At 42.4% G+C, this 15,862-nt stretch overlaps 1 protein-coding gene across 1 annotated transcript in view; it reads right to left on the bottom strand.

The window, feature by feature from the left end:
• Positions 1-15,862, bottom strand: part of TRIM55 (tripartite motif containing 55) — a 58,697-nt gene that overhangs the window by 19,897 nt on the left and 22,938 nt on the right. The window contains exons 5-8 of the mRNA XM_061122825.1: positions 15,582-15,677; positions 2,118-2,351; positions 1,747-1,769; positions 1,519-1,643 (exon numbers count right to left, since the gene is read on the bottom strand). Of these exons, the coding sequence (XP_060978808.1) occupies positions 1,519-1,643; positions 1,747-1,769; positions 2,118-2,351; positions 15,582-15,677 (478 nt within the window). The remainder of the gene's footprint in view (positions 1-1,518; positions 1,644-1,746; positions 1,770-2,117; positions 2,352-15,581; positions 15,678-15,862) is intronic.

Genomic DNA, 15,862 nt, shown 5'->3' with positions numbered 1-15,862 from the left:
AAGGTAATGCGGTTTCATACTGTTATAATTACCACTGCGGCCATGAGAAACATGACTGGCCAATATTTGTAGCTCAGATTAAGGTCAGGGCTATGGAAATCCTCTCCATCAGACACTCGACAGCAGCAAGGCGCTTGCACTTGCACTTAAATGTGGACATGATGCTGTGCAAGTGGTCTCAGTCATCGCCACCCTGCCTGCTCCCCTCCCCAGTTCAAAGTGTGGTCCTCGCGACCACCATGCACCATCCGCCTGACCCCCAGAGCCTGTTCCCATATCTCTCATGCTTTGTCACATCTGCCAGTTCCTGGAGGGCTGGGACTGTCACTTACTTTTTTCTGTCAAATTAAATGGAAAAGCAAATCTCTACCTTATGTCAGAAGACACACAAAACCCTGGTCCTATTTAATTTCTCACCTCCTTTGTTCAGTGAAGGATGATTTTTGCCACAGATAACACTGTGACTCTTTGTAACCCACTGTTTTTTTTTTGTTTTTTTTTGCCTGTCTTCAATGCAGTTTATTTTAAAATGAATTTTTTTGGAGTATAGCTGCTTTATAATGTTGTATTAGTTTCTGCTGTACCGCAAAGTGAATCAGCCATAAGTATATGTCTGTCCCCGCTTGTTTTGATTTCCTTCCCATTTAGGTCACCACAGAGTGCTGAGTTGAGTTCCCTGCTATACCATAGGTTCTCAGCTAACCTATCTTATACATAGTATCAGTAGAGTATGTATATCAACCCCAATTCTCCCAATTCATCCCACTCTAACCCACTGATTTTAATATTTCCTCAGGCAATATTAATGATAGACAATATTAAGTAATTTTTAAAGAAGATCCATCCTGAAGATTTACTTCTAAAGTTATATCTGTGGACACTGATATAAATCCATGTCTCTATAGTGGTCTAGCCAAGGAGCCTTATCATCTAACTGAGCTTCTCTTTTCAATGATCTCATCAGGATCAAATTCCAAGAGTGGCATTTCTGGGCCAGATGAGAGGGATGTGTTTATAACTCATTGAGTACATCTGATCACATAGACTCAGTTTTATTTCCAGGTGTGACTTACTCTATGACTCACTCACTTTTCTCGTCCTCTAGTGAAAGTGCTAATGGTCCAGTATCTAAATCCAAGTGTCTTCCATGTTTTATTTTTATCTCATCCTTAACCTTACAGCTGATGACACTTTACATCATTATCATAATGGCTAATACGTTGTGTACGGTTGAAGTTGAGATATTGTCATCACCATCGATTATTAAATATTTGATGACCCAGAGTTAATGCCCTATAACAGAATGATAACAAGCACTGTGATAGGCAAAGCTAAATAAACACCATCCAAACTGTTTGATTCTGTCAAGAAATAGAGCTTCATGTTGGATTATGATCCTTGTGAAGTTGTCGACATCCATTCTGGAGATGATCCTGAATCCCCCTTTCCTCCCACCAAAACCTTCTGCCACTTTCACACACCTGCAGTTTTGGGCAAATGGTCACAAGAATAACAAACCTCTGTAAAAATCAATTTCACGTATTATTTTTTCTTCTCTATTGAGGTTGACTGTGAAGTGGTTCATGTTCTCATAATCATGTTCTATTTTCTCCATCTGAAATGCCTTCGATGCTTCAGAAATTCTGTGAAAAGACAAGTTCCCACTTTCTGTCACTGTGTAAAGTTTGACAGCCTTGGGTAAAAATGAAAAAATACACTTTTTTTCACAAAATGAAAATTACTTACTTTTGTAACAGGGTTTTGGCATTCTGTGGAAGCAAACAAAAGACAAGCCTACTTAAATTGTTTTCATCAAAGACATGTTGAGATTGAATTCTCTCCTTTGCTGGCTCTTGAACATCTCATAGCTTAGTTTTTAAATGCTGTAAATAACTACTGTTTTCTCTACCAGATCCCTCTTATATTTAAGCAATGCCATGGTCCCTTAAATATATGCTTGTGAAATAGTTTAAACAGATGGAGATATAAGCACATATATTTTAGTTGAGAAGATAAATCTAAGTGAGATGTACAGAAAATATTGAAAATTCAATGACAGTCCTTCTTCAGCACCCACCATCTTGGTTTGTTTCCTCTGGGGCTAGAGGGATACTTACCTGCAAAAACACTGCCATTTCAGGCTCATCCATGAACTGTATCCCTGATTCAACCAACTTTGACACGTTCTCCAAATGGTCAGAATACTTTTTGATGAGAGCACGGACGTGTTCCAGCTTCTCCTCTTGGGTTCGGGTGATGACTTGGGTCATTTCATTCTTCCTCTCCTCCAAGATGCCATACAGGTAATCAAACTTCTCACAGAGTTCCTGTTTCTGTTTTCTGCAGCATTCCTGTTAGTTGGGTTAGCTAATGTTAGGAAGTGTTCAAAGAGTGGAGAAATTACGTGGACATTTCAGGAGAAAAGAAACTTTACTTATGTAGGATAATTTTTTTTCTTTCCCCTTAGGCTATCCTTTCAGTATACATATCTACTGTGTTCATGTGTTGAAAATCCCATTTTTATCATACTTGCTGCTTAAGACTATCCCAAATCAATCAAACTGGCTAAGTGGATGGATGATTTTGTTTCCTTTTTGATGAGTCATGCAGCTTGCATGACTGGGGACTGAACCCAGGGCAGGGCAGTGAAAATGCTGAATCCTAACCACTAGACTGCCAGGAAATCCCCTGGATTGTTTTTCAATCCTGTGTTTTATAAGTGGAGAATTTCATAGACATGGTTTTAAATGTGGACAGGACTGAGTTTAAGTGTTGTAGTGGTAGTGGTTTATGTAATAGCTTTGTATCTTGCTTTGGAATGAGTTTAAGTATGGTAGTGGTGGTGGTTTGGTTGCTCAGTTGTGTCCAACTCTTTGTGACCCCATGGACTGTAGTCCACCAGGCTCCTGGATTCTCCAGGTAAGAATATTGGAGTGGGTGGCCGTGCTCTTCTCTAGGGGATCTTCCCGACCCAGAGATCAAACCCGTGTCTCCTGTATTATAGGCAGATTCTTTACCACTAAGCCACCTGAGAATCCCAGTCAGGTGGGATTCTCTTAGTCAAATAACTGACTAAGTATTCTCTTAGTCAGATAAAAATTAGATAGCTTATGTCTGCCATCTAACATTGAGTGGTTTAAATGGAACAACTACTTTATTTCTATATTATATTATTTCTGTTAATATCCTGCTATTATAAAAAATTAAATAATTTTATTTATTTATTTTTGGCTGTGCTGGGTCTTTGTTGCTGTGCAGGCTTTTCTGTAGTTTTCTGTGGCAGGCAGGGGCCACTCTCTAGTTGCGGTGCACGGGTTTCTCATCATGGTGGGTTCTCTAGTCCTGGCTCCCGGGCTCTAGGTGCACGGGCTCAGTAGCTGTGGCTCATGGACTTAGTCGCTCCACAGCATGTGGAATCTTCCTGGACCAGGGATAGACCCATGTCTCCTGCATTGACAAGTGGATTCTTTACCACTGAGACACTGGGGAAGCCCTTTAGTCTGCTTTTTAAAAATGATTTGTGGTATATTGACCTTTAATAAAATTACTGTCATTTTAACAGCAACTATCATTTGCTTATACTTTACAGTATCCAAAATGCTACCCCATGCACAGTGTATACTTTATTATTATTATATGACTATATATGGTGTAAAACACTCATAATATTGCCTAGCATACAGTAGGCATGATGTCAGTGTTTGTGAAATTTAGATTCCATTTTCCTTAATTTGAGTCGTTCAGTTGTAGAATTTTGAAGCTATGTGGACTATCAGAAGTGAGTACATGTGTGCTAAGTCGCTTCAGTTGTATCCAACTCTGTGTAACCCTATGGCCTGCAGGCTGCCAGGCTCCTCTGTCCATGGGGTTCTCCAGGCAAGGATACTGGAGTGAGTCACCATGCCCTCCTCCAGGGGAATCTTCCTGACCCAGGGATCAAACCCACACCTCATGTCTACCTGCATTGGCAGGTGGGTTCTTTCCCACTAGCGCCCCCTGGGAAGCCCAGACTCTCAGAAGTAACCTGCTCCAAACCAATCATTTCACTCATGGGGAAACTGAGACCTAACAGAATTGAGTCACTTTCTCAAGTCATTTGCCATTTAGCATTGGTGCCTCACATGTAGCCAAGGTTTCTGAACTCTTGGGTCCTTGCTACTCCAACCAAATAGCTGTGATTTGCTTTAATTTGAAAAAAATGTATGTGAACCACTTATGAACTAAATATATGCCTCTTCACAAAGCTACCACGCTGAAAGCTGAAAGTAGGCTTTTACAGGCAAAAAACTCAAATTGTTTCAGAAGCATATTCATTATAATTCTTTTAACAAGATTCCCTAAGTGCTTACTAGGTATCCGGCATTGTAAGATCAAAAAACTTGTCATACTTTCCCAGTGTTCAGGTGGATGGGAGGAAAATTATTGTATTTTCTACTTTCTAAGAGGGAAACCTCACTTCTGTTTTTTTTTTTTTCTTTTCCTCTTGATGAATGTGCCTTTATATAGTTCTATGTAAAATATGTAAGAGTTAGACAACTTTGTTTCTGAAATGGGAAAAACACATGCTTATTTTTTGGAATTATGAAATTGATACTTACAAAATTTTAGAAATCCACTTAAGATGTTCAGGTTAACCTAATGTCATATTCAAATGAGAAATAGAAATACTCTATGAAGTTGAAATTCTATTTTTTACACATATTCTGAGGTAGAAGCAACACATGAGATATTAGCATGGTCAACCCTCCATTTTTCTGGGCTATGAGACTTTCAAAGTGCTGTGAAAGTCAGTGAACACCAAACACTTCAGTTTATCAACTTGCCCCCTGAGGCAATTAGGGAACAGGTATATATGCTATGGAAAAACAACAACAACAACAAAAAACCACTCTCAGAGGCCACCTTGCTACTGATAGTGATTACTCTGATGTCATATCCACTGTGCCTTTGTAAAAGTGGACCTGGAATGCTTTCAACAGAGTCTTTCTAGCAACCTAAAAATGGAATGGAAAACATGTGAACCTCTGCATTATCAAAATGTTGGCAGACAGCACACTTTAAAGGACAGCTGTTACCTGCAAAAGCATGATAGCAACCATGTTTATCTCTCCTGCACAAAAAAAAAAAGTCCCCATCTCAAACATTTCTCCTTGTTTTTGTCATAGCTTTTTGTTTATTTGAGGAAAAAGACATGTATCTTTAAGCCCAGTTCCAGGCTGGGTACCTCCCCTACTTTTCTGTGCACTAACTGAATCAAGACATATACTTTCTGAACTTTCAAGTTTACTTTTTCAAATATTCTGGACTTTCCTGGTGGCTCAGATGTTAAAAAATCTGCCTGCAATGTGAGAGACCCAGGTTCGATCCCTGGGTCAGGAAGATGCCCTGGAGAAAGGAATGGCTACCCACTCCAATATTCTTGCCTGAAGAATTCTATGGACAGAGGAGCCTGGTGGAGGAGTCCATGGGGTCACATAAAGTCTGACACAACTGGGCAACTAACACTTTCACTTTTTCAGATATGATGGCTGTGGTTCTTATGAGTATAGTGTAGTGTGGTATGGTGTGTGTGTGTGTGTGTGTGTGTGTGTGTGTGTGCGTGCATGTACGCCCACACACATGTGTTTCTGCATGAGTCTGTTTAACAATTGAAGTAACTTCCATTATAAATACACTAGGTGTTGGCCTCCAAGCATATTCTGATGCAAAGCCTCTGACTGCAACTTGACCTTCCTCCTGGCTCTGCCAGAGACAGTAACATTTATATTTCTTTATATAGAAGAACAAATTAAAGATGTCTGTAATACCTTAATGAAAGTAAAAATTCATCCCAGGACTTCCTTGGTGGTCCAGTGGTTAAGACTCTGTGCTTCCACTGCTTTGGGCACAGGTTTGATCCCTGGTCTGGGAACTAAGATCTCACATGCAACGTGGGGCAGCCACAAAAAAAAAAAAAAAAAAAAAAAATCCATCCCGTCTCTAGAGAGAAGTCAGTATGGGTAAAATATACCAAAAAGGGGTGAGGATATAAAGGGAAGACTGTTTTGCTCACATGGAAATGGTAAAATGATAGGTAGACTGTTTCTAACCAATGCCATAACATCTAGATGAAAAGAAAAAAAAAATTAAGTAGTCATTTGGTTGCTTCTTTAGAAGCGAGTAGGTAACCTACAATATTTATCTTAAAAACATTGTTTAGATGTTGCCTTTATAGAAATGTTAAAATTGACAGGCTCTAATTTTTAGCCATTCTTATATTTTAGTGGAAATAAGAAAAAATAAGATGTGTGACTGCAAAGGGGTGCTTTTTCATGGGAAAAAAATCAACAATAGATGATCATATACTAAAGAGTAGGTAGATAGCCTGCCAATCAAAGCAGCATTATTAGGTTTTATCATTAACTTTTCATTCACTCAGTCAGTTCAGTTCAGCTGCTCAGTTGTGTCTGATTCTTTGCGACCTCATGGACTGCAGCACGCCAGGCCTCCCTGTCCATCACCAACTCCTGGAGTTTACTCAAACTCATGTCCATTGAGTCAGTGATGCCATCTAACCATCTCATCCTCTGTTGTCCCCTTCTCCTCCCGTCTTCAATCTTTCCCAGCATCAGGGTCTTTTCCAGTGAATCAGTTCTTTGCATCAGCTGGCCAAAGTATTGGAGTTTCAGCTTTAGCATCAGTCCTTCCAATGAATATTTAGGACTGACTACCTTTAGGATGGACTTGCAGTCCAAGGGACTCTCAAGAGTCTTCTACAACACTACAATTCAAAAGCATCAATTCTTCAGCATTCAGCTTTCTTTATAGTCCAACTTTCACATCCATACATGACTACTGGAAAATTTACTGAAGATTTACTGAGCCCAGCCCCGCCCATCAGAACAAGAACCAGTTTCCCCTTATTCAGTCTCTCCCCATCAGGAAGCTTCCATAAGTCTCTTATCCTTATCCATCAGAGGGCAGACAGACTGAAAACCACAATCACAGAAAACTAACCAATCTGATCACATGGACCGCAGCCTTATCTAACTCAATGAAACTATGAGCCATGTCGTGTAGGGCCACCCAAGACAAACAGGTCATGGTGGAGAGTTCTGACAAAACGTGGTCCACTGGAGAAGGGAATGGCAAACAACTTCATTATTCTTACCTTGAGAATCCCGTGAACAGTATGAAAAGGCAAAAAGTTAGGACACTGAAAGATGACCCCAGGTTGGTAGGTGCCCAAGATGCTACCAGAGATCAGTGGAGAAATAACTCCACAAAGAATGAAGAGACAGAGCCAAGGCAAAAACCACACCCAGTTGTGGATATGACTGGTGATGGAAGTAAACTCTGATGCTGTAAAGAGCAATGTTGCATAGGAACCTGGAATGTTAGGTCCATGAATCAAGTCAAATTGGAAGTGGTCAAACAGGAGATGGCAAGAGTGAACATTGACATTTTGGGTCTCAGAGAACTAAAATGGACTGGAATGGGTGAATTTAACCCAGATGACCATTATATCTACTGCTGTGGGCAAGAATCCCTTAGAAGAATTGGAGTAGCCATCATAGTCAACAAGAGAGTCCGAAATGCAGTACCTGATGCACTCAAAAATGACAGAATGATCTCTGTTTGTTTCCAAGGCAAACCATTCAATATCACAGTAATCCAAGTCCATGCCCCAACCAGTAATACTGAAGAAGCTGAAGCTGAACAGTTCTATGAAGACCTACAATACCTTCTAGAACTAACACCCAAAAAAGATGTCCTTTTCATCATAGGGGACTGGAGTGCAAAAGTAGGAAGTCAAGAAATACCTGGAGTAAGAGGCAAATTTGCTCTTGGAGTACAAAATGAAGCAGGGCAAAGGCTAATAGAGTTTTGCCATGAGAATGCACTGGTCATAGCAAACACCCTCTTCCAACAACACAAGAGAAGACTCTACACATGGACATCACCAGATGGTCAATACCAAAATCAGTCTTTGTAGCCAAAGATGGAGAAGCTCTATACAGTCAGCAAAAACAAGACCAGGAGCTGATTGTGGCTGAGATCATGAACTCCTTATTGCCAAATTCAGACTGAAATTGAAGAAAGTAGGGAAAACCACTAGACCATTCAAGTATGACCTAAATCAAATCCCTTGCAATTATACAGTGGAAGTGAGAAATAGAGTCAAGGGATTAGATCTGATAGACAGAGTGCCTAAAGAACTATGGATGGAGTTTGTGACATTGTACAGGAGATAGGGATCAAGACCATCCCCAAGAACAGGAAATGCAAAAAGGCAAAATGGTTGTCTAAGGGGGCCTTAAAAACTTTTCATTGGCTCACCCTTTCCCCTGGCATTTATTCCTCTCTGAAAACAATCTTATTTGTCTTACTGTCTAAACTCCTCCTCTGGAATAAACTCTTCTTGAGAGCAGGAACATTTTTTCTGTTTATCTCATCACTATTTCAAAGCATTATGTGTCAGAATATGGTATATAATGTACATGTGAGGAACACAGTCTGAACAACTAGATGAATGAAATATGACTTGTATTTAGGAATCCTCAGCCCTCACTCACAAGTTTCTATCAATACTGTGTTCTCTTCCAAAGGCATGTATTTAAGTGGATGCTCAAAACCTCTTCTTCATTCAACACTCAAAAGAAAACAGCAAAAAATAGCTAGGAAAAAAAATAGCTAGGCAATTTCGGGGACAACATTTAACTCAGGACAGTTTTTTTTTTTTTTTTTTTTTTTTAATCTGTACAGTAAGAGACAGGCTTAGATGATTGCTAAGGTCCCTTCTGACTCTGCAGTTCCAAAGGCTCTACAACTTTGGGTAAATGTGGAGATCTTTGGAGTCTTCAGACTGTGAAGTGCCTCTTTATACATAAAACACTTTTTTCTATGTGGGGCAAGTTTCAGAATGATCATCAACAGCACTGAAATGTGAATTATACATTCTAGCCCAGTGATGTCAGTCCCAGCTTGGGACTGTGCCATGGCCATGACAGGAAAGCCTAAGACAATTGTGTCTACTGCTCTTGCCATGTAAGGCGCATGACTCTGTGACCAAAATAGAGCTGAAGATAAGCTCTGAGCCCACCACTTGTCACTGAGCAACTGTGACTCGACCCAGCCCATTCATATCTCCACCACATTCCTCAACTTTCCAGACACCTTTGTTCAAAACAGCGGCTCTGGGTCTGGAGGGGTCCACCTAGCCTCATTTGACATACAGTACCTCCAAATTACCTTCATTAAGCCAAACAGGGTTTCATTCTTTCTCCCCTCGACACCTGCCCCAAATCAGACAGTAGGTTAATCATGCTCAAGAAAAAAACTATATTAAAGTAGGATGATTCTCCTGAAGAATTCAAGGCCAACCCCTCATTGGTAAAACCCAATTCTAGTCATGAACACATGAGAGAAGCCCCATGAATTCAAACTATAGGATGATAACCCTGGTCTCTGACAGGCTTCCCTAGAAACGGGGCAGACAAATTAGAAAACCACCACCTCTCAAGGGACATAGGTTGGTGTTCAGCCTCTCCCCCACCAGCTCAGCACCTCTGTGCAGCATTAGCAAAAGAACTCTGTTCAATAGCCAGGGGTCTCAGGACTCTCAAACTTAGACTCTTTCCCACCACATGATGTTGCCACCCACTTCATGTTGGAAGAATAATTATGCTATAACTTAAGGGGTTCCTGGCATTAGAGGTTTTCTGGGCTAGTCCAGATCATTTATAAGATCCTTGAGAAACCCTCCAATGTCTGAGGGTCAGGTGTACCAGCCCTGACTTGAGCCCCTCGAGTCACTGAAACCACAAGACCAGCTCAAGGCCAGCCAAGCAGCTGTTTCACTCACTCCAGTCTGCTGTGAAGAGTTGGCACCTTTCCTGGAAGGGGCCCAGCCTCCCTCTGTCGCCAATATTTCAAGTTATCACAAAGCCCCAAAGCGTAGAGTTAATACCTACTTCCATTCATTTTCAGTTTTTCCCACTGCAGGGAGCTGCTTCACCCTGCCATCATAATTGGTCAAGATCTTGAAGCCTTACTCTAACACCACTTAAAAGATGCTCCAGTAGCTCAAATGATTATTAGCATCATTAGGTGAAGTGTGCTCTTTCCACGCGGGGTGTGAGAACAATACAAGGTAACACTTTGGGAGCCCCCAGCATGTGCCTCTTACCCCACTTAGTGATCACAGCAACACTATAAGGAGTTTATTGACCCTCCTGTACCACTGAAGCAGGTGAGGGACAGGAAGCAGAAGTAACTTGCCCAAGGTTATATCATTAAGTGGCACAGCTAAAATTCACACCTCTGAAATATGTTCTTTAAGCATCTGTTAGGCTGCTTTAAAAATTCTGGCCTGCTTATTAAAATGATTGTTATTATATTCATTACTTCATATTTGTAGCTGCATGGACAATGTCTCAAAGCTGTTCAGGTAAAACTACTGTTTTGGAGGGACTTCTCTGGCAGTCCAGTGGATAAGACTCTGTACTGCCAATGAAGTGGACACGGGTTCAGTCCCTGGTCAGGAAACTAAGATCCTACATGCTTGTGTGGTATGGCCAAAAAAAGGAGAAAAAAAAATCACTGTTTTGGATATAATGGATTTCTTGTCATTGCAAAATCATTGGAGGATTTTATTAAAGGTGGTGGTTTTCAGATACTGGAAAAGCTCAAGATCAAATATTTTTAGCTGTTTCCCCTAGATGGGCATTCACACGGAACAAGATTATTTCTAGCCTGGCTGCCTGGGGAGGGCTAGTGCAAATAGCCTGCTCTGTTGGTTTCCCTGTGACCTTTCAGTAGTCATGTATGGATGTGACAGTTGGACCATAAAGAAGGCCAAGCGCCAAAGAATTGATGCTTTCAAATTGTGGTGCTGGAGAAGACTCTTAAGAGTCCCTTGGACAGCAAGGAGATCAAACCAGTCAATCCTAAATGAAATCAACCCTGAATATCCATTGGAAGGACTGATGCTGCCGCTGAAGCTCCAATACTATGGCCACCTGATGCGAAGAGCTGACTTATTAAAAAAGACCCTGATGCTGGGAAAGATTGAGGGTAAGAGGAGAAAGGCACAACAGAGGACAAGATGGTTGGATGGCATCATCAAATCAGTGGACATGAGTTTCAGCAAACTCCGGGATATGGTGAAGGACAGGGAAGCCTGGTGTGTTGCAATGCAAGGGGTCGAAAAGAGTGGGACAAAACTGAGCACCAAAGAACAACAGGAGGGTTGCCTTTTGTAAAGACAAGAGGGAAGGAACATTTTCCAGGAATGAGGAATGAAAGTCAAGCACATGTTTCTGGAAGCAGAGAGCTCCTGAGGCAGTGCAATTCTCGACCCCCACCAGCAGCCCCCTCCCTGTCCCAGTCCGTCCCAGAAGAGCTCCAGGTCTAGAGAGGTAAATGCAGCTTTAGATCATGCTGGGCTCGTCTAGAACAGCCCAGAAGGCCCTCCAACAACCTGCCATCGCGAGCTCTGAGAATGTCTCAGAGTCAGGAGGACTAAGAGACCACGGTTCCTTCATCTACCTTCAGCCCACAGCAAAAAGGGAGTGCCACTCCCCACGACTCAGTTCAGACTGCCCTTCATGACCGCAGTCCATCTCAAAGCCACTCCCGTCGCCACTCAAGCTCACATCAGTGGCACATGTGATTTGTAAAGCGTAACAAGAATCCCGAGTGGGTCTGACTCTAAGCTCAGCATCTCAGGGGCTGGTCCTAGGCTGGGTGCTTGCCCAGCCTAACCCTGCAAGACATTATGTGATTAGGGACAAAATTAGACATCACAAGGAATGGGCTACACTCAAAGGGCAGGTGTCAGGGCCCCACAGGGAGAGGGTGTGTAATTAGGGAAGGATGGTGCCCACCCCTAGGGCTGCTCTAGTTCCGTCCCTGTGTGCTCTTCATCAATCAGAAAAGAGAATGCTTCAACAACACTGCCCCACCCTTTCGCTGGGAGCCAGCACGGCTTCTCAGAAGATGTTTCCAGGCAGGTGGTGAACGGAACCAGAAAGAGAAACAACTAAACCAGGAAGGACAGGAGAAAGAGACACTCTGGGACCCCGGCCCTGGTACAGAATTTACCTGCTTGACAGGGGAGACCCTCATGTGCCTCACTATGTGCTGCCCTGCTGGTGGGCCTGGGGGGTGGTCCTGGCTCTGCAGACTGTCACCTTAGTGATTCCAGGTGCATGGTAGGGCCGTCTGTAACTGTCTCAGCACTCAAGGCCTCTTCAAATGCAGGATATTTGCATCAGTTGTCAGTTCAGTCACGTCTAACTCTTTGCGACCCCATGGACTGCAGCACGCCAGGCTTCCCAATCCATCACCAACTCCCACACCTTACTCAAACTCATGTCCATCGAGTTGGTGATGCCATCCAACCATTTCATCCTCTGTCATCCCCTTCTCCTCCTGCCTTCAATCTTTCCCAGCATCAGAGTCTTTTCCAGTGAGTCAGTTCTTCACTTCAGGTGGCCAAAGTATTGGCGCTTCAGCATCAGTCCTTCCAATGAATATTCAGGACTGATTTCCTTTAGAATGGACTGGTTGGATCTCCTTGCTGTCCAAGGGACTCTCAAGAGTCTTCTCTAACACCACAGCTCAAAAGCATCAATTCTTTGGCACTCAACTTTCTTTATGGTCCAGCTGTTACATCCATACATGATTACTGGAAAAACCATAGCTTTGACTAGATGGACCTTTGTCGGCAAAGTAATGTCTCTGCTTTTTAATATACTGTCTAGGTTGGTTGTAGCTTTTCTTCCAAGGAGCAAGTGTCTTTTAATTTCATGGCTGCAGACACCATCTGCAGTGATTTTGGAGCCCAGGTAGGAATCATAAAGTCTAAGATCTCCTGGGGCTCTGAGCCAACCCGTACATTTCCAAGTGAGCCACTTAAACTGATCTGAAAGAAGTGTGCTTATCTGAGCCATATTCATTCATGTATTCTTTTTCCCCTTACTCTACTGGTTATTTTAAAAATCTCAGGCTCATTTTAGAAACATGAGAAGTACAGGAATATGTAAGGGAGGCCTTGAAAATCACTTGTAGTTCCACTATTTACTACTCTTAGACTTCAGGTTTCTGCCATTTTCCCCCTCTGAATGTATCTGGAGTTATTTATGAATACAGACATTCTGCCCCATTTATATACCATTTTTTCATCTTAAGTTAAAATTCCAGAAGTGAATTAAGCAAATAAAAGGGATGGACACTTTTAAACCTCCTACCAATTCCCTGGTGGTTCAGAAGGTAAAGAATCCACCTGCAATGCAGGAGACCTGGGTTCGATCCCTGGGTTGGGAAGATCCCCTGGAGAAGGGAATAGCAACCCCCTCCAGTACCCTTGCCTAGAGAACTCCATGGACAGAGGAACCTGGTGGGCTACAGTCCATGGGGGTGCAAAGAGTCGGACATGACTGAGTGACTTAACACACACACATACCAATTTGCAGACTCATTTTGAAGCCTGGAGGGGGACGATGACACATGTTCCTCCAGGGAACTGTGAAAATACTTGTAAAAGGGTGTCTATTCACCCACTGTTTTTGTTAGGAATAAGAGGGGTGATAATGCTGACCTTCATTGCCAGAAAGTTCATCCTGATATTGACACTAACTCCTTCCTGTGGGCAGAGCTCCAAACCTGTTCCTTCTCATCTTGTTCGCAATGAAAGAAAAACCAGCTGCTTCCTTCTGTGCCACTAACCAGCCTCCAGGAAGAAAACCTGCTGTCACATCTCTTCTCGTCCTCAGTGTCCTCTGATGCTGTCTAAATGGAGCTAAGACCTTTGCACTTTCTCAACGGCAGTGCGACACCCAGGGCTTTTCTTGTTTTTGTTTTCTAGCCTCAACATCCAGACAGAAAGCCCATTCCCCTGATGGAGGTCTCTGATGAAGGTCTGAGTAGAGACCTTCTCTGTATAGAGATGAACTCTCTGTATAGAGATGAACTCACTGCAAACAAGCAACACACTCCTATTTATACACTCAAGACTCAGGGTGGTACCACACCAAGTGCTGATTCATGGCCTAATGATAAAGTTGTATTTGGCCTTTTCTGTGAATAAGGGAAAAGGAAAAAAAAAAAAATAGTTTGTCCATTTCAAAATCTCTTTGAGCTCTTCACCAAGAGGAAACTTTCCTTCTATAAACCAGTTCCAAATCCATCATGAGTCTTTTCAGGAATATGAGTATGGAGAAGAGAGGATACTGACTTCAATGATATGTAAATCTAAAATGAGATGATGTCCTGAAGTCATCTAGGAACAGGCCTTTACCTTTTGATAGAATTCACCTTTCAAGCAATAAAATGGTCAGATTAGGGTATTTATCAGGCACTCTCCATATGCCAGGCACTGTGCTAAGCATTATGCTTATGCTTATTTGACTGCTCATGGTTAAACTCTATAAAATGGATACTTTGCTCTATTTTCCCAGGAGAAAACTGAAGGAATGAATGTAAATGTGAATAGATCTTAAAGCATAATGCTTAATTAAAAAAATATTAAGCAGAATGAGAATTATGACACCATACCATTTATAAAATTAAAAGACATGCATATAGCAATACACATTTTCTAAGAATACAGGTAAATGGAACACTGGGCTTCACTGCTGGCTGAGCAGTAAAGAATCTGTCTGCCAATGCAGGAGACGCAGGTTCAGTACCTGGGTCAGGAGGATTCCCTGGAGAAGGAAACGGTAACCCACTCCAGCATTCTTGCCTGGGAAATCCCATGGACAGAGAAGGCCGGCAGGCTACGGTCAGTGGGGTTGCAAACATCAGATACGACTTAGAGACTAAACAACGTCACCATGCAGCTCAGATCTGCACATGACTTTTCTAAAGTACCAAACAGCATTTCTTAAGACCATTTGGATTCCCACAAAAAACTTTTGCTCTAACAATACTCATTGTCATTACTTGGAAATTGATTTTTTATTTTAAATTTGGCCATGCCATGTGGCATGTGAGATCTTAGTTCTTGGACCAGGGATTGAACTCAAAGCCCCTACATTGGAAGTTCAGAGTCTTAACCACTGGACTACCAGGGAAGTCCCAAAATTGCTATTTCCTATAGCTAACCCTTTAAAATGGGGTTGTCCAAGAAACAGCACCACATGTAACCACCACCTTGATCAATGTGGTAAAATCTGCCTTGTTGCCTCACGGGGTATTTTCTCTTCCTGTGCCAGGAGGTGAATATTTTAGAGACACATCAGAAAGGAGGTTGGGGCTGCCCAGGTGGTGCTAGTGGTAAAGAACCCACCTGCCAACACAGGAGACATAAGAGACGTGGGTTCGATCCATGGATCAGGAAGATCCCATGGAAGACAGCAAGGCAGCCACTGCCCAGAGAATCCCATGGACAATGGAGCCTGGTGGGCTATGGTCATAGGGTTGCAAAGAGTTGAACATGACTGAAGCAACTTAGCACGCACGCATGCAGAAGGGAGGTCATTGCATAAGGAAAGACTGAAATGTTGGAGCAGGGATTTCTACGGTTGTGTCGAGGGAACCACAAAACCTAAGGAGCTTAGGCGTGGCTTACCCTCCCTTGAAGCTACTTGACTCACCTCAATCGTCTTACAGGTGCTCTCCAGCTGGCTGATCACCCCCTGGACCCGATCGTTGCTTCCCACGAGGACAGCAATGCCATCACTGAGCTCGGACTAATGGAAAGAAAAGAGGGATTCAAGATTTTAGGGGCTTTCTAGTCCCCCACTGATTATGGGTTCACCTTAGTACTGTTCTCATGAGTTCTCAATATAGGGTCCATGGAACCCCCTAGTGAGGAACAGTGATGCTGGAGGATCTGAGAACCTCCTAATCTTATAAATAAAATCCTGGAAGGATG

This window comes from Dama dama, chromosome 21 (genome assembly GCF_033118175.1).
Source record: "Dama dama isolate Ldn47 chromosome 21, ASM3311817v1, whole genome shotgun sequence".
NCBI classification, from domain to species: domain Eukaryota; kingdom Metazoa; phylum Chordata; class Mammalia; order Artiodactyla; family Cervidae; genus Dama; species Dama dama.
Note: the sequence above shows the minus strand (reverse complement) of the source record. Positions and strands in the feature narration are given on the sequence as shown.